Here is a 20,116-nt window from a genome sequence, read left to right on the forward strand (position 1 = left end):
CATAAAATGGTGTGCGTTGTATTAAAAACTTTAGTGTTTTGATTTTAAAATGAGAGCTCCAATTGGCATGGCGTCAGCTAAAAATCATGTATTCAAGGCTGAATCTATTTTACTAAAGCTGCAAAGCCCGAGGGCCCCATCCAGAAAAAAACAGATTACATTCCTTTTATGTGGGAAGTTGTGGGAATTGTAGTGCATGAAAAGGGCATGATGTGCCAAACCTTCTCCTCTGTATCAGCCTTATTTTCTCAACAGGAGCAACTGTGTCACACAGCATCACATCATACACAACAGCTTCTGTGAGAAACTCTGTGACAACAATGAGTAATCGGCCTTTTTTAATTATCTGTGCATTTACAGAGCTTGGTAAAATAATCTGATATCAAGTCATTTCTTTGTATTCATTTACACAGAGGCAATCCAAGCCATATTTTTTCTAATTTTTTAATACAGGTTTGAAGCAGGGATTTCGCTGGAGCTGAACCCCATTAATTTCAGCTCTGGGGGGACCCCCTGCTTCTTGAGATACAGGCCTCCAATGGGGGTGCCGGTAGCCACTCCAGGGTTCACTATATGGCTGCATTTCAAAGCTCCCGAGCCCTGTGGGCCAATAGGAAGCTGTGACATCATCAGGTTCCTATTGGCCCATGTGACGAGGAAGCGGATAACTGCAGGAGATACCGGCGCCCCCTATGGAGGTGCGTATCTCTGGAAGCAGGGGGTCCCGGAGCTGAAATTAACAGGGTTCAGCTCCAGAGACCCCCTGCTTCAAACCTGTATTAAACAAAAGAAGAAAACAAATACAAAAAGGATGGCTTGGATTGCCTCTTTAAGGCCCTTGCTAATTGTTCTTAAACTCATGAGTGTTGCCTCCTAGCAACAGCTGTTAATGATGTCTGTAAATGTCCCGAACGAAGGCGTTTTGCTAGCTGGGAATATAAACAATATACTGTAGCGCTATATATATATCAAATAAAACAAAATAGTGCTGTAATATTTAAGTTCTCTAAAAGTCATCATGGAGAATGCTTTGTCTAATTTAGTGTTCTGATATACTGTAGACTGCTTATTGATTAATCTAGGGGTTCTCAACGCCAGTCCTCAAGACCCCCCAACAGGTCAGATTTTCAGGATATCCCTGCTTCAGCACAAGTGGCTCAATCTGGCACAGTCGAAGACCGAGCTACTGATTGAGCCAACTCTGCTGAAGCAGGGATATCCTGAAAACCTGACCCTGGGGGGGGGGGGGCGGGGAGAGGTTTTTGATGACTGGATTTTTTGAACCCCTGGGGATTAACCCATACACTGACTGCTCTGTCAGTGGTTCAGATATACTATACCAATTACCAACTACTTGTGCTGTGTTCATATCTACAGCAAACTCTTGTAAGTATGGAGGAACCCAATCAGTCCTGCTTGCTACATACAAGAGAAAATACTTCCTTCTGTTGCTACTTTAGGGATGCTTAGTGCGGTGATTGCTTTGTCATCACACCGACAGGGCAACAACCGTTCCAATGTACGTTATTGTATATCTTATTGTTTTTCTCCCTCCCAATCCTGTTGTACTGCCCTACGGAATATGTTGATATGTTATAAATAAATGCTGATCATGGTAGGCAAATAAACATATACCACACGACTTCTGCTTCAGGGATTTGTTTTTCTTGTTGGTGTTCTTTAACACTGCTGCTCACACTCTCTTTGGATCCTGTTTTCAGTATCTTGTGTCATTCTCCGTTCCAGATGTACCTGGCACCAAAAATTGATTCCCATGGGTAGATTAAACTGGCTGCCATTCATTGCCTTAGAAAGCATGAAAGACACACAAAAAAAAAAGAAAGATCGCAATAACGAAACGTGAAACATGGAATGGAAGCTGCATCATAATATAAACACACCGTCAATGAAAATGCATTGGTACTGCAAACATTAACTCTTTGTTCAAGGCAAAGATAAATCCTTTTTTTTGTACAGTAAGTCTCCATTTCTTCTGCTTTGGCAGGATAGGTGGAACTCCATTAATGGCACTCTATTTCCAGTTACTTATTGGGTCTGGGTCTGAGACATTAAAATATTGTTCTTTGACCACTGGTGTCCCATCGCCATCTGGTTAAACTAGAAGTAGAGACGTCCACGTAATGGTGACAGAACTATAAATAGAAAGGCTTCTTGGTCCAATCGGCAGCAAGAAATCTTGGTAGACTTCTGTAAATACGGGTGGCTTTTATCTAGCTACCACTTATTGAGCAGTAGCCCTGCAGGTGGCACACTTTATTTGTATTTTATTTAAATGCCAGAACCTACAAAAATAAACAAACAGGGAGTGCGACGTGTGTGTTTCTAGACTCCCACAGTTATTCCCTACTTCATGGCAAAAGGTAGACAGACGCCCACTGGCGCGTAGACCAAGTGGGAAAATATAAGAAACGAAAAGAGAAAAAACAGAAAAGAAATAGTGGTGTAACACTATAATAGTATAATCCCACAATATAAACTTACTGTGCTTATGGATTGGAAGAATGTTGTGTCTACGGGCATCCAGTGTATGTGGGAAACTTGTCATCTGAGAGAGGCAGCTTTTCTTTAAGTATTCTTACCCACGTTATGTGACTGGTTTATAAACCGATAGAGAATGCCATAGTGTAATACAATTTTATTAAAACAGTTACGGATAAAAAAAAGTGAATGTTGCGCACTCAAACTCCTATCTTGAGTTTTGCGCATATCGAATACAAGGCTTTCCAGCAAGGTATGTATTTCCGGTGTCTTCCCTCTGGTCAAATACGTTACCAGAGTCTTGCGTGGAACTCGGAAGGGTATCGGTTTCCTCTACCGTCTTCTATATGTTGAGGGTGTCTGCCATATTTCAACGGAGTAGTGTACTCACTCTGCTTCCCTTTCCACTCGGTCCTATGTGGATAGCATTCGTAGATGGGCTGAGCAGGTAGTTTCGTCCCCCCCTTCTGTCGATTTGCAATTCGCCAATCACCTACGGGGGCCTCTGCAGATCAACCCAACGCGTTTCGCTTTTGCCTCCCTCAGGAGACTAAAGTGTATGGAAATATACGATTTCCACCAGAAACTGGACTTTTGACAGACATTATCTGTATGCAAGACATTTTTTTTTTCAAACACAGGACACTTATACACAAGGACTTGTTCACTTTATCACGCTATTATCCAACGTGTAATATATGAATTAAGTGTTAGCGCTTTTTTCTTCTTCATTCTCTACTTCATAGTTGTAAAGAACAAGTACTAGCTTAAAAAGTATACCTTGGTTTAGGTTGACTTTGTTTTTTTGTTGTATTCTGTAGTATTCTGCTGTTATGGCTTTTTCGATATCAGGCATCAGTGTACGGTGAAATGTAGCAATGCTGCATCATTAGAGCATTCCTAGTATTGATCTGTGCAGACCAACAGAAGATGGATATATAAATCTCAAGACATTTCCGCGACAGCACTCAAAAGGCTTTCATTTCAAGTTAATGCTGGGATACAGCCAGTGACCTTGTAGGAACAATACTTTCATAGCTGTGAATTTTCTCTCTTACGGTACTGTTCTGTGGTTATCATTTATGTAGATACTGTTTATTGCTGCCCATATTTTCTGATGCAAATTGTTTTTATAACTGTTTATTTGTTTGCTGTTTTGATGAGATACAGGAAAAAAAAGAAATGGTAAAACGTGCGGTAAAACACTAAAATACAATGATAACATAGATACATCACACGATACATCCAATGTATACATATGATAGAGTAGAGAAGGAAGACCACAAAAAAAAGAGGGGAATGGTCTCCACCTACAGCCCAGCCAGTGCCAAAGGCTTTCCCTTTGCCGCCCATATTTTTATATACTTTATTAACTTGGTTAGCTGTCGCGGTTTTAGTGTGCCTAGATGCCCAGTGCTAGCTGTATGTTGTGTTATTCCCATCCCCATGTGCCTTGTGTTCCAGTGTACATTTCACACTACCTGCCAGGAGTCCGTTGGTTAGGTTTCTTGACTTGATAACTTCCTTTTGTTCTTGTGCAACTGGTATGAACATTTAATGGGGAGATGAGGTTATGCTCCAGGGATGCCTGTGCAGGCTACACGCTGTCTGTGGAGGGACAGGCCACAGGGGCACCGATGTAGACTGCAGCTTTATACTGTTTAGGCAGAGCCTCTGTTAACATGCAACTTGCAGGGTGTACGGTACAAGTGTATGGTACAGAACACGGTGGAAGCCACACGTACTGCAGGGGACCATATTAATGAAATAGCCACTTCATTGCAGGGGTGATCTGCAAATCACTGCACTAATGCCATTTGGAATGGTAACCGTATTAACAAATGAAACAAACTTTTCTGCTTCTCCATTCTCTCTTTCAAATGCTATTACTCTTTGCTGTAGTTGAGGGAAGAACACTTCCACGGGGGACTTTTGAAACAAGACTTCATATGCGCGTGTTTTTGTTTTCTCAGGATGCAAAGTTTGTAGAGGAACGACGGAAACAACTGCAGAGTTACTTAAGAAATGTAATGAATAAAGTCATTCAGACAGTGCCAGATTTTGCTGCCAACCCTAAAAAAGAAGCCCTTACACAGCTTATGCCCTTTTTCACGTAAGTAGCTTTTTTTTTTCCCTTTTCTTCTTCTTGTCAGCAATCCTTTAATTTGCCTTCATTTACTTTAAGTGGACTCGCATTTAATATTAAACATGTGTAATTATTTATAATAGTTTGTAAGCGAAGTGACAAACATTCCTTATAACAGCCATGCTTGATGTAAGCGCTGAATAACCATATATGTAGCAATACGTTACAGAGATCGGATTGCTGGTACTTGCCAGTAGTCTGAGATAACCGCTGCAAAGGGCTGATGTCTTAAGACCGTTTTGGAGCAGAGAATGGTGCGTTGTACTAGTTTATTGAGCATGGATGAATCAAATGTAAGAACCGGTTTCTTACTTGTGGGGAAGATTGCGAGAAGTCAGAAAGCTACAGATGTAGCAAACTTATTGTCTCTTTGCTGCCACCCGTGGTCACGGCACTGGAGGATTAACTCTTTGGGTGGGCCACAACCCTCCCCATGCCCCCGCAGTTTAATCGTGGCGGAATCCGGGCTCTAGCGCCGCAGACTTTTCAGCTTCGACTGCGGTTCTGGAGACAGTAAGTCTTGCTACGTCTGTATACAGATTTGAGGCAGATTGAAGGGGGAAAGTGACCCACAAGGTGTATATAATCTGTGTATCGTGTAACTCCTCCCAATCGCCCCTTTCTGATGTGACCCAAAATGCAAGCAGAAGCCCATGGACCCACAACTGGAGCAAAGAGGTAGTCACATTGATGTGTACAGTCATACAATAAAAATTACGTATTTGTGTCAATTGTGCTCCAAAATTGCCTTAGCACATTGTCTAAATTGCAAGGTCTTGTTCCCAGTGTCCGGCAAGTAGCACATTTTGTAATACTGCATCCTATAAAGCCCTGTTCATAACCATCAACAAGTGGCCAAGTAAACCCGCTAAACCAGGTCCGGTTGAAGACTTCACACAGCAATCTATCAAGTGTAGAGCTAGATACAAATATCACAGGATATTTCTTTACAGATTTTGTTCTTTATAAAATAGAGACAAAATTATGGATGTAAACAAATGCAATGTAGTATGAGAGGGGGCATAAGAATAAATATGTGAAAAACATATATCCATCCTTTACATGTTTGTTTTAGGCTAAGTCCATGCTGCCGCGACCGTGCGGAGGCATCAGCGTGTGGAGCGATCACATTGTCTTAAGTCATTGATCGCGCTCATAGACCGCACGGGCGCGTGCGTGCGACAGCAAGGGGAGGCGCGCGTTGTGCGAGGAATTGGTTGAAACGGATTTCTCAGCATGACGGGCAGGTCACGTGAGCGGTTTGCCAAATGAGGGCGAATCGGCTCCATGACTCACTGACATGCCCCTAGACACACCCCTGATGGTGTGTCTAGTATGTCTGAAAAAGGCACCTGCTTCACGCAGGTGATGTTACGGACTTGCCCGCCTCTGCACGGGCGAAAGCTGTATGGACTTGGCCTTAGAGAATAGTGCTGTTTAAAGCAGCAAACCATGTAGCAATGCACGATTTTATTGTGTATTTTTTTTTTCATTACAGGATTGAAGAAGGGGGTCTTTGGAGCTGAACTGTGTCAATTTCCGCTCTGAAGACCCCCTGCCTCCAGAGATACCACCGTAGGGGGTGCCGGTATCTGTCTTCAGTTTAAAGCCTCCAGTCACACCGGGGCGATAGGAAGCCAGCCGCATGGGATGACATCACAGCTTCCTACTGGCCCTTGTGATGCGGGACATTTAATCGCCACCATTCCATTCCCTGGCTGCAAATACTGGCACCCCCTACGGAGGTAAGTATCACAGGAAGCAGGGGGTCCCGGAGCTGTAATTAACACAGTTCCGCCCGAGAGATCCCCTACTTCCATCCTGGAAATATAAATAAAACGTTGTGCCTTGCTGCATGTTTTGCTGGCTTTAAATGGCATGTTGGCTATTTCATTCATTCAACAATTGTTAATGTATTGCCTAAAAAAAAAATGGTTTTAGATGCATACAAATCTACATGCAAAAAATTTTAACGCCTATGTTGTTCTCAGATAGTTGTACTGTGCTGTTACACACTCTGTAGGTGCTAATTAAAAATCACACCATAAATCATATTGAGTTGATGAAGTAAAAGCATTGATCTCCTTTACTTGAAGCCATCTTTTATCTGACAAACTGAAGGTTGACAAGGGCATCTTTCTTTTGACAAACTTACATTGACATTCTGTCAATAAATGTGACAAACTATCACAAGTCTAAGTACTGTACTTCTTTCAAATGCCACGTCTCAAGAAGCTTTCTCACTCAGAATGCCCGTAAAACCCCTTTATACCTGAGGTTACTAAGGTAGGCATTAGACATTGCAGCAATTTGGTCACTACTAATTTGTGTCCAAGGATTACCTATTTATGTCATGGTAGTCAATCCATTGTAGTTACCGTCACAACATAATGGAATATACTGTATGAGATAATAAAAGTCCCTAATACCCCTCCCACCCCCCCAAAAAAACGGGGAGAGAACAAGCGGATTCACAATTATAATCATCTGTACTCTCATAATCTGATATATTGGTAAAAGTAACACCATATCATATGACATTAAAAAAAAAATTGCACTCCGGTTCTACAGAATGTCATTGTTTACTTCCATACCCTGACTAGTATTTTTCTTAGACGTTCTGCATAACATAGCAACTTGATAGATAAACTGTAGGAAATGTCTGTAATACTCTATTAAAACATGGTTTTTAAAGTTGTACATTTTAGGAATACCGGATAAAGATGTTAGAAGAAAGTTCTTTACTCTTTTGTTATAGATAGCAATAGGGAGGAAAAGGGAAGATCTGTGCTAGAGAAAAGAAGTTAAAGCCAGAATAATTAGTAATGAATATTAATGCTATTCGGCCTTCCAGTGTGGTGTGCTTGGAGTCAAGAAGACATCTTTGATCCCTGCTAACGAGGAAAATACCTATATTTCATATCATGTATTGTATTAAGATAATTGTAGTAGCGCACATATTCAATTAAAAAAAATGTTAGGCCGATTTTGACTGGAGCCAGGTGTGGAGTAAAACGCTTTCCTTTATTGGTGCATGATACATTGACCAATAGGGAGGATCTGTTTAAAAACAGACAGGGAGATCCACCTAAGGGTTCAGTAACATTTAACAAGAATAATAACAACAGAGGTACTGATTTCATGAAAGAGGATGTTCCACTTATGATTACGCAATATAATAGATGTAGTAATAAAGTCCAGAATATCATCCGTAAGCATTGGAACATCCTCCAAATGGATGGGAGCTTAAAAGACTGTGTTAAGAAGGGCCCTCGTTTCGTTTATCGCAAGATGAAAACCATTGCAACCTATGTGTCACCAAGCTATGTGGCGTCCTCCCCTCCATCTACTACTAAAAAATTTGTAACTAAGGGATCATATAGATGTGGAGGATGTAAGATTTGTCAATTTATGATTCCCTCACAACATTTTAGGGGTTGTAGATCTAATCATGATTTTCCGATAAAGTCTTTCATAAATTGTGACACCCAATATGTGATTTACTTACTGACTTGTGGATGTGGAATTAACTACGTAGGGAGGACCATCAGACCCCTAAAAAACAGGATACTCGAACATATCAGATTAATTAAGAAAGGGGATACATCTCACCCAGTCTCTAAACATTTTACGCAATGTCCCAAAGGTAACATCAATGGATTAAAAGTCCAGGGAATTGAGAAAATCTTTTCAAAAGAAAGAGGGGGTGACTTACTCAACCTTTCGGACCGCAGGGAGGCCTACTGGATATTTATGCTTCAGACCAGAACACCCTGCGGTCTAAATGTAGAATGGAACCTGTGCCATTTTTTGCATAAATAATTGATTAAATAATAGAAATAATATTTTAGTAGTAATGACAAAAAATCATATCATTACTATCCTATGATAACACTGTTTTCTTTGCATGAGATATGCTTTGGAGTTATTGCTATGACCAATTTTGCATCAGACTCAGACAAACTACTGGAAGCCCCTTATGATTTACAACTTATGCGGCAGTTGCCATAAACTAGCAATGCAGTTGTCCCAAGTTATATTAATTATGATGAGTAAAAATGATTGATGAGTAAATTAGATGTTAAAAATGTGAAAGTGTGTATTTATTATGGAATAATACAGTTGATTTTCCTCACCCTTGGAGATATTGAGTAGAAGACATAACAGAAAAGGTCTTTATGATTGTACATTTTGTTTTTAATATATTTTTGTGTCCGTATATTTTAAGAGAGATGTTGCACAATGCATAATGCATAATGTTGATATGGTGTTGTATAGTTTGTTTATGTGTGTCACATTGTATGTCTTTTTTACATGTGGGATCTGCAGTGAGAAGGTATACCATTCACAACAAGAGTATTTAAGAATTTGCTTTGTATTAGTTGGCTCTCGTTGTGTGTTTTAACCAGAACATGGTTTTTGTCTTTGTCAGTTTTAGTTCCCTATATACTATTCTGGCCCTTGGTGTAAGCGCACGGGACTCTGCGTGATTGGTGCTACATCGCCTGCTCAGCATGTTCATTGGTGGTGCAGCGATGTGCATCGGCCTATCGGACACCCGCGGTGACGTCACTATGGGCAGGAGTAGATACAGAGACTAGATGAGTTATGTTTTGCCTCATGCCTCAGTCTGGGCATGTGCGGACGGCGACAGGGGGCGGTCCATACCCACAATCCACTGGGTTGATGGTGCGACGCCTCGGGTGACGTCACGCGCATGCGCACTGGGCCTGCGGTGTAATTGTTCACAGATTTTCTCAATTTGCCCATTATGAACCAGGTATATAAGGTGCCTTACTTCAGCATATCCCATACTCCTTGATAAAGGACCCGTAGGTCCGAAACGCGTAGGAGGTTCCTGTCTTTATCCCCCAAGGGGGTACACTTGTCGCTTATCATGCACCAATAAAGGAAAGCGTTTTACTCCACACCTGGCTCCCTGGCTGTGCGCCATTCGTTTTTTTTCTTCTGGCTGTACCTGGATTCTGGATCCTTCATGGCTGGCACGCCTGCATATCACCCCTGGAGATGACGTGAGTGGGCCCCATTGGTATTAGACTCTTATAGTTAAGTATTGACTGCTGTCATTTTGTCACTTACAAGTCTAGATTTACCTGCCCACTCCCACTGGTATCTCCAGGGTTAATGACTCATTGTTTATTGAATTGGATGGAATTACCCTGGGTTTGAGCACCCTAACCCTTTGACCGATTTTGACTGGAGCCTGTCATCAAAGGCAGACTGCACCATTTAAAAACTATTCTGTATTTGTGGTGCTATGCAAAATCGTTTACCCTACGAAAATTATTTACATTTTTTTTTTTTTTTGGAAAATGGGGCAGTCTTCAACAATTTGTGAAGTGATTTGTGAAAGTGTGAAGTGCATTTACGCTCATACAAATTCTTCCTCTTCAGCTGATGTTTAGTTTGAGACGGAGGAAAAGACAGGCTGGGTCTACTCTAGAAGAAGCAGGAACATGAGATGGTATCAATGACACTGAATCCACTTCAGTTTTTGATTGCAATAAATGTTCTCCATAAACACTCACATCTGGTTGCTGCACTCATTCGAATGAAAATGTATGAGAGGATAAAAAAATAAATAAAAAAAAGGGACAGCATCTAATATCACCGTGCAAAAGCATTCGTTACAGTATTTAAGATCACTATTCCTATAATGTATGACATTTTCATTAAAGAGATGAGAAAAGCAATCGTGACCAATTTCCAAAAGTAATTTTTGCCAATGTAAATAGGCGAGAAGTGTTTAGATACCGATATAGAAGATCAGATTGCAATTGATTTATTGATCCCTGGTACTGCGAGGGCTCGGATATTAAGGAGGTGGAAGGCTCATCATGCGAGGTTCATTGTACAAATTTGGAAATTGACAGTAGATAAGAACCACATGCCCCCCCCCCCCCCCTCCGAGTTTGCCCACCACCGAGTATGCCCACTTTACAAACTGATGTAAAACCATAGGCCCCATTTGATCCTTTGCTTTCTTTATATTTAAGATTTTGCCTTAATATATATCCCAAGCATTTTTTAATTCCCTTACTGCCACTACCACCTCTGTTGGGAGCACTGCCCCCCTCCCCCCCCCAAGCTAGTTTATTTATTTATAAAAATGTTTTATCAGGAAGTAATACATTGAGAGTTAGCTCTCGTGTTCAGTTATACAGTGAATTAACAGACATTTCATACACAGATAAGAGTTGGAAAATTTGGTACACGGGATAAAGGCCTTTGAGTTTCAGATTGAAATAGGGCAGCTTTAACATCACCGAATATCAGCGAACGGCAGCAAACGGCTCACAACCTTTGGCTGCCCTTCGGCTGCGCCAAAAGCTGTCCACCCTTGGGGCAACGCAGATGTACACTGGGGTGGTTGAGATTGAGTCTGCTGCAGCTGTGAACAAAAAGATCTTTGTGTCCTCATGGCTCATTAACATTCCAGTGGGTGGGGTTGACGTTCCACAAAGTGCAAGCACATGTTAACCCTTAGCACGCTGGTCCTGTGCAGAGGGCAGCAGTTTTTGGGGAGCCCCATCAGGCTGTCCGCCTTTGGGGAAACACAGATGTACACTGGGGTGGTTGAGATTGAATATGCTGCAGCTGTGAACAAAAAGATCTTTGTTTAATTATATTACATTTATATTAATTATATTATATTATATTAATGTGTTAAATTAATTGCTAATGAAGCATCGGAACTGCTTACTAAATATCCCAGATAGATGCAGGACATCTCTTTTATATAGATCCTTATACCTCCTAGGTAAAATAGCAATGTCCAATAAATCTAAATCCGTCCTTTTTCATACCACTTCCTCAACTATACATTAAAGCAGGGGTGTGCAAACTGCCCCCCCCCCCCCGTCTGCGGGGGACACAGGGTTTACAGAGGCCCTTCACGCTTCCCTAAGGTTCTTAAATTACATTTCGGGGAAGCGGCAAAGCCCTCTCTAAACTTAACTGCACTTACCTTGGCTCAGATGGCTTCTGGAGACGCGTCGCCATGGCAACGCGGCATTAAATGACGCCGCTGGGTCATGTCACGTTACCATGGCAATGTGACGTCATGACACCCAGAACGCTAGAGCCGAGGTAAGGGGGAGGGGGCGTGAAGAGAGGGACAGCCGGCAGGGGGCACAGGGAAAAAAGATTTGCGCCCCCCTGCGTTAAAGTCTCTGGTGCAAAGAGGCCCAACGTCCGACCCTGACAGCGGAGGAGATGGTAGTGGTGCTGGAAGCCGGGCCACAGCACCGGGGGATTAAACGTTTCATATGTTCCGGTTTTGAAATTGCCACTCCAAGAGGTTTAGCGCTACAATTTCAAATCCGGTACAAATGAGACGTTTTACTCACCCCTTTGGGGACACCAGGACAAGACATAAAAAAACGGTACAGTGCTGTCCCGATCAAACTGGTACGTATGGTCACCTAACCTTTGTGTAAACTTCCACTATACATACAAAGTAGCTTACCAGGCACCATATGTGTAATGTTATATATTGCACATCAACTGCTTTACATAACTTTCTCACATTAGAATGCTGCTTACAGCATTTGCAGGAATATCAATAGATCCGCACCAGGAAAAATTGTTGCATATGAACAAATTTGCTCTAGAGACATTGGCCCATGTTTTCTAAGCGGGACTATTCCATACGACCCTTTCCTGCACTAGGGGACACCTTCTGGCCAATCTTAGTGAAAGAACTCGAAGGTTTCTATGACATAGCATTGCGGAGTAAATATGAGACATTGTGCTTTGCTCTGACTGTGAAGGAGTCATATATAAAGTCTATAGGGACAATTCAATAATTTATTTCATAAATCACAATTACTAGAGTTACACACATTTTAAATCCTATATATTTTGAAAGGTGAATAGTAATGTAGTTTAACTAGCGAAATGAAGACTGATCACATTATTGACGACATGAAATATGGGTCGTTTAAGTACACTGTCCAAAATCGATAACCACTAAGGTTTAGTGGAGGTTTTGCGTTATTATATTATTAGAAATAATTTACTTGCTACTTTCTCCCAAGAGAATTATTGAATTATTGAGGAAACGTATAAAATGTGCAGCTTGTGTTCGATTACTGTATGGTCCTTCCGGAATGCTTGCTTTTTTTTTTTTACTGTAATGGTAAATATGGGAATGAATATGTTTAATGCTTAGATACCGTCAGTAATTCGCTTTAGACATATGTAAAAAATAAAATGAAAATATGCCAGCCAAATGCTGTTCCATATTACTTCTTTACTTCTTAATAGTCATTGAAAACACTGTGGCTATCAAACATGAAATGCAATTTAAAAATGCTTATCAGCAAAAGCAGTGCACACCAGGACCTGTGAGATCTGTGAACCTTTTACCCAAAAAGTAAAAGTCAACAGAGAAATCGAGATATATATATATAGATATAGATATATAGTACCACAACACATGGAGAGGTATCTGTGAACATGAACCCATCTGAGATGCCTGGGTGATAACCTAATTTGAATATGCAACGTATATTCAAATAATTTAAATTTGCATATTTCCCAGGGAACACAGGTGTGCTCAGAAGCATCTCGCCACATGTTGTATACATTTCCCAAAACACTCATTTATACAAGTCAATATGTGCTCTATTCAATAGTGGTCCTTCTCTCTCGCTCTTCCGGGGGAAATGTGGACTTTCGATTTACCTTGCTAACTTACCACTTTTTTTTTTTTTTTACTAAAAAGTTCAATTGAACGTTTTCATGATTTGTCTAACTTTTTAGAAGGTTATAGCGAAGCATTGGTGCATTTGCACAAGTCTTCCAGTGAGTTTATAGAACCAGTGATTCTCAACTGGACATTTTCACTTCTGGTAAATTAAAAGGACACACATTTATTTTATTTTATAAAATGTTTTACCAGGAAGTAATACATTGAGAGTTACTTCTCGTTTTCAAGTATGTCCTGGGCATATACCCAACTTCTGGTAAAACAAAAAGGACACATATATTTCACTTTTGGGCGTCATATAAATCATATACAGACAAAACTACTTTTGTCAAGTGCACAGTAAAGAAACGCACAACTCAGACTGCAAGTTTTGTGCTCTTATGATCAGGGTAGTGCCTAAAAAATATTTTCATGGAAATCAGAAATAGCCATTTATAGATGTTGAAATGAGAAAACTGCTGAAAATTTTCACAATGAAATTATGATAAAATAAAAAAATTGGGACAATTGTGATTGGGGTAAGAGAGAGAAAGTGAAAATAATTTGTGAAGTTACAAAAAAAATAATATATATATATATACTGTAGATAGATAGATATAGCAAATAAAAAGATGACTTGTGAGCACATTCACATGTCTTAGGCAGGTCTGCAACCCCGCCTTTCACCATTATCACCCAGCGTACGGCACTTCAACTACAGCAAGGGATTCTGGGAAATGACATGCAAACGAGCACACTGTGTGTCACCTTTTGTCTGAAAAAATCCATTGTTACATGGAGCTCATATGAGCTAATGCTCGCTGTTTTAAAAGCACAGCATGGGAATCAGATGCAACGCCAGAGAAACCATTCACAGACATGTTTCAACCTTAAGGGGTATCATCAGTGTGACGCTGGTTGTACTGCTGGCTTTGCAGTTTTCAAGACTGTGGGGTTTACCATCACGCTTTAAGTTATGGTGGGTGAAAAAGGCTACAGTCTTGAAAATGCAAGGAGGAGGCGTGGGGTCCTGGGCGTCCGCCTTGCTCGTCTTGCCCTAATGCCGACCGTGCGCTTGACACCATCTTTCCCATGCGGTTATTTCTGTGTCTTCTCGGTGCTATGCTGTAAGACAACTTCTGGCTCTAGGAAACCCCTTACATCCCATTCACATGAACATGGCGTGCGTGGCATTGCTTAGAAGCTGTATTCTGAAATAAATGCTAAACATGTTGGGTTAAAATGGCAAATGAAGTGCTTTCCATTTCTAGCAACTCCAATACACATGGCTACATGGATATAGTCCCTTTGTTGCACCAAATGTCATCTTCGAAATCTTGTTTATTAAAGTTGTATTTATTAGAAAGAGTGAACTGTAATTTAATATCCTCCCTGATTCTTTTGTACGTTTTGATTCTGCATTTCATTTTGTGCATGTGTGCAGATTTATTTTCCACCTCATTGAATTCTTCATCAAAACAAGTAAATCAGGCGCTAACTGTTTACGCCTGGGGGTGACACCTTTCACTTTTCTTCCCCTTCTCTTTTACATAGCGATCTTCTAGAATTTAATTAGAAGGAGCTGCTGTTGGATGCAGCGGATTCACACCTCATGTGAGTTATGTTGTCAACTGCCATGTGGTGAAACATTGTCTGTTTCGGAAAAGCTGTTCACCTTAGGGATGAGGCTAAATGTGCACCAGTCTTGACATGATTAATGTGATTGCATTAGCATCACTTCTATACGGTAGTTAATGCCCTGTCTCCTTCAAACCTTAGCTGACACAGAGAGGCATAGCACCGTTGGTTTTTCAAAGTCTCATGGATACAAAAACAGAACATTGTATCTGTTTGGTAATTAAGTGTCAGAATGGAGACAGCGTCCCGAAACGATCTCCTTTATATTAATTATAAATTAATTAAGTCAAGAGCAACAACAAAAATGTAGTCAACAAAATCTGCCAGGGTTTAAAAATGTTGGTATTTAGGCCATGTGTTTTTCTGTAAAAATAGCACTTTGTAACAACAACATTGTTGATGCCTATGATTCTATCTCTGGTCCCACTTCATTTTTATGAACTCTTCCTACGCAAGGGGAAAACAACTTCACTACAGGCATACCCCGCTTTAAGTACACTCACTTTAAGTACACTCGCGAGTAAGTACATCTCGCTCAATAGGCAAACGGCAGCTCACGCATGCGCCTGTCATCACGTCCTGAACAGCAATACTGGCCCCCTACCTGTACCGAAGCTGCGCGCAAGCGGGGAGACTATGAGCCTGTTACACATGTGTTATTTACATCAGTTATGCACGTATATGACGATTGCAGTACAGTACATGCATCGATAAGTGGGAATAAGGTAGTGCTTCACTTTAAGTACATTTTCGCTTTACATACATGCTCCGGTCCCATTGCGTACGTTAATGCGGGGTATGCCTGTACATATTGGATACGGGTGTATGTATTCCACAAGTCTCATCTGCTCTATTTACATGGGGGAGATCAGAAGCTTACTGCTGAATTGACTTTGGGACATGCTTTTGATTAAACTCATTACCTGGTAACATCAGGTGCAGAAATAAAATGTTAAGAAGTACAGTATACCTGCACCTTAGGGGCTATAGGTTATCACACAATTCTAGCTGCAATGGCTATATTGTTACAAGGAAAGAAACATTTTCATGGACAATGAGCACCTCTGCCTTTACTGTACTTAGCGGTAAAACATTACCTGTACCGTACAGCGATCCACCCCATTAGGTTACAGTGTTAAAACGAATGAGATATGTTCTTTTCTGTTTGAAGTTGAGTGGAAGATGGAAATATGTGGCTGGTTTTCAATAGAGCGAAAAATGTATAGAAATGGCTTCAATCAATTCTGTGTTGCCAAAGGCATTTTGAGATGCCTAACCTGCTATGAGCTTTTGCGACTTTACAGGCCATAATCAATTCACAACAATATCCAGGCATATGTTTGTGTTGGCCCAGTATAAGCTCATTGCACAGACCTTGGCATCCAGGCCCCATGCAGAGTTCTGTCCTATTATAAGGATACTGGAAATAATAAGCCATCTTCTCAAAACAATGGGCAGAATTCTAATAGCACACATTGCATCTCCCAATCTTATTGTAATTAATGTCCAGTCACTTCTTTTAGGCGACAAATAACTTTCCCATTTACCTTATTGGTGTGTTTTCCAATAAGAAGCCCAAGAGTGTCCTGCACACAAACAAACAATGATTATAAATGCACATGGTCTTGTTGATTAAGTGATCAGACACAAGGATGGCAGCAGATTTCTATAAAGAAAAATAATAACCTGCTGCTTTCTATGAGATCCCATACAAATATATTAACTGGGTGCTGGTTTCTGCATCAATCCTGCCGCAATTTAGCACCTTCAATAAATAGGTCCCATATACGTCAATGCCGTTACTAAGATATCAAATAATGCTGGTCAATTCACACCTTTTTCAGGCGTGCGACTTTGAAAAGAAGTGCCCCGTTAAAATACAAAAAAAAAGGTAATGTCCTTAATTAAGATTAAACATATGTATTAAATAATTTGGGTATCTGGCAACTGGACTGATACATAAAATCAGTGAGATTTTTAACGAGCAAACTTGAGGTTTAATGAAATAATTGTTATTCGTATGGTACTAAAATATTGGAGGCCATATTTGAAGATGGATATGTGGCAAACATACACATGGGTTTGTTAAGGTATATTTATTTAACAAACCGGGGACAGTAACTGGATCCTAAATACTGTTTAATCATGTCTCTTATGATTTTACTTTGCACCCCCAGTTTTGTAAACATACCACTGATATGTGTGTTTTTCTCTCAGGTTGGGGGAAGAAGATAGCAAAAAACAGGAACAATAGATAATGTTGAGTAAAGTGGGGGAGATTTTACACGGTAGAAGATAGTAAACAAAGAAAGAGTCAAGAATAGCCAAAAGTCCATTTGCCGTTCACGCAAGAATTTGTCATGCAACTTACTATAGAGAACAGTACAGATAACAAGCTTAATAAAGCGTGGAATTTTTTTTTTAATGGATGTTCTTGATACATTTTATTGTCCTTTTTTTTATCCACTTTTATTGCCTTGGAATAAGGACTAATTATTAATCATACAAAAGTTTTTCACAAATGGTTACTTTATGAAAGCAAATATTTATACTGTGTAGATAGATAGATAATGTTAATGGACGGAACTGAAGCTGATTGGCATTCTCATGAGATTTAAATATAATAGCAGCACTTTAGTCTGTTCATTGGGGTCATAATACATATTAGAGTCATGGTCAGTATGTTCCATCTCCTGAAAAGAAAGTACAAATATCTCCATCATTTTATTGTAAATAGGATTTTTAATAGAAGTGTACATGTGCATTTTTTAATATCGTGAGCCTAAATTTTGAAAATGGCATCTTCCTTTAAAAATGCATATTTTCTTAGATAATATCCAACTCAACCTCAACCTGCTCTTTAATACCAGTAAACGCATTTATTTTTTAAATAATCTAAAAAAAAAAAAAAAAAGGAGAGAGAACAGAATAGTATAGACTGATGTGCTGTTGATCGAGTACCATCCTTGTGCAACAATGGTGATTTTTTTTCTCTCAATATGTCCGACCCACTGCCATTTTAATTTATTTACCCTTGTGATCATGTCATAGTCTCGTGTGTGGTTTTAAATCCATTCATTCGTTTTCCTGTCTCTTTGGGTAAGAACCAGCATGCATCTCCATTCTCTTTTGTGTTGTCTGAAGCTTCGGATTCAGTGTCCAAGTTTCACATCCATACGGGAGCACAGGCATAATACACTGCTGGTCGCACTTCCAGGATTAGGAGGGAGCACATTCGTCAGGAATCCACCCCAAAAGAGAAAAGCAAATATAGTGCACTTCTATGTGTGCAGTGTGACAGGAACAATTTATAAAGTCTTGGCTCGTATAGAGAGCCTACTTACAGACTGGCAGATATTCAACAGCAGTGAGTATAGATGGTATCAGCCGATGTGAAATCCAATCTTATCTTGTGTGTCTCAGGGAAAGACAAAAGAGAGCCAATAGTTTTTATGTATGATAAATTTTTATTGGTCTGCACTATTGGCTCTCTTTTGTCTTTCCCTGAGACACACAAGATAAGATTGGATTTCACATCGGCTGATACCATCTATACTCACTGCTGTTGAATATCTGCCAGTCTGTAAGTAGGCTCTCTATACGAGCCAAGACTTTATAAATTGTTCCTGTCACACTGCACACATAGAAGTGCACTATATTTGCTTTTCTCTTTTGGGGTGGATTCCTGACGAATGTGCTCCCTCCTAATCCTGGAAGTGCTGTCTGTTAATGGAGATTGTGTACATTTTCTCCTTGGAGGTTGAGACTTCGTTTTTTTTCACTTTAATTCACTATTTATATAAATAGATCATTCACTGGATAATTTATCCTTCACTTTATTGTGTATAAGCGCCTGTTTAGATCACTTTGGTGTTAACAATACACTGGTCGCCAACTTTCCTCTTGAGGCACAAGGGAAGGCTACCTTGGAAGATTTTGTTCCTCCCAAAGCGCTCTGTCCCATCTTCATTCTCCTATTGATTTAATCCAAAAGGTTCCCATCCATTGTTACTTGCCAGACAAGGTACACATGGTCTTTGACTTCTTGTTCTGTTCGGTGTATTTCGATCTTTGTAGAGTTGACATATTTGTTGAACACCCTTTTGGTCTTGCTGAGATTCATAAGGTTTTACAATATGAATATAATTTATTTTTTAAGCAAGCAGATAAGGGTGTTGTAAAACGTAACCCATCTTTTTCTTTTTTTCTAAATACATATAGATCTATATCTTTTTAACCGGGCACCAACAGAGATAAGTGTTATGTTTGTTTTTTGTACCCAACTCATTGACTGGTACAGATAATGGGTGGAGAGACGAGACCGGTCAGGTAAAAAAGATAGTAATAATATATCTCAATATTATCCAGTTCCAGTTAACAAACCCAAATTCAACTAATGTGGACTGGGGCTGTTTGAATGAGACAAGTCAGACGGTGTTGGGATTCGTGGGACCAGTATTGATTAAGAAGAGGGGGAAAAAAGCAGAGCACTCCCCATGCGAGGTAGAATAAGAGGAGCGTATCACAATGTAGTAAGAAGTCTGTAGGCTTTATTGGATCATCATGAGACCAGGGTTAAAAGCCCACACCAACATGTTTCAAGGTAAAAACAACACAGACAGGCTTACCTCCGAGCGCGCTGCTGCCGCCAATCTGCTCACCAACCGCTGCTGCTACTCCTTGCTATACTGAGCACTGGACATTATCCTTTGGACTCTGGGGACTCGTCAATTAGACATTCTGGGCATTTTCTCCAGCTGATCGGCGGCTTTATATTCTATCTGGCCACAGACCTATGATGTGGATAAAGATACCCGGCGACTTCATTCCTGTGCAGTCCTGATCCAGTGTCCACGAGCGGTAACAGCTACATTGTAGCTTTCTGTGCCTGTTTTATATTGATCTGATGTACGCAGAACCTTGAATCTTTTATTCTATAAAAATTGTGTATTACTTTTTTCACGAGTGTTGTGCACTGTTCTTTGTTTTGTTGTTTATAGTTACCCAGGGTTCTGGGCTACCCTATTTACAGCGACAGACGCTCTCATATCCAGTGATTGGTAACAAAGTGTTTCAGTATTTTCACTTTTATGTCGCTCACATGGGCATTTGGTGGAAGT

The 20,116-nt window shown here is 40.3% G+C and overlaps 1 protein-coding gene and 1 long non-coding RNA gene across 9 annotated transcripts in view; one reads left to right on the forward strand and one right to left on the reverse strand.

The window, feature by feature from the left end:
- The window catches only part of SNX29 (sorting nexin 29), a 287,808-nt gene that overhangs the window by 237,050 nt on the left and 30,642 nt on the right, over nucleotides 1-20,116 (forward strand). For 5 of the 8 annotated variants that reach the window (XR_012787430.1, XR_012787431.1, XM_075566130.1 and 2 more), the window contains one exon: nucleotides 4,473-4,612. The exons of 1 other annotated variant lie outside the window; for it this stretch is intronic. Coding sequence is in view for 5 of the 7 variants with exons in the window: in XM_075566130.1 (XP_075422245.1) it covers nucleotides 4,473-4,612 (140 nt within the window). In the remaining 2 variants the exon portion in view is untranslated. Of the gene's footprint in view, nucleotides 1-4,472; nucleotides 4,613-6,143; nucleotides 7,088-14,912; nucleotides 14,973-20,116 lie in introns of those variants that run through there. 2 more of the 8 variants (XM_075566133.1, XM_075566132.1) reach the window with 2 other exon arrangements.
- Nucleotides 10,869-20,116, reverse strand: part of LOC142463412 (uncharacterized) — a 28,003-nt gene continuing 18,755 nt past the window's right edge. Inside the window, exon 3 of the long non-coding RNA XR_012787432.1 lies at nucleotides 10,869-11,263. This is a non-coding gene — a long non-coding RNA (uncharacterized LOC142463412). The remainder of the gene's footprint in view (nucleotides 11,264-20,116) is intronic.

The sequence above is a fragment of the Ascaphus truei genome, chromosome 11 (assembly GCF_040206685.1).
Source record: "Ascaphus truei isolate aAscTru1 chromosome 11, aAscTru1.hap1, whole genome shotgun sequence".
NCBI classification, from domain to species: domain Eukaryota; kingdom Metazoa; phylum Chordata; class Amphibia; order Anura; family Ascaphidae; genus Ascaphus; species Ascaphus truei.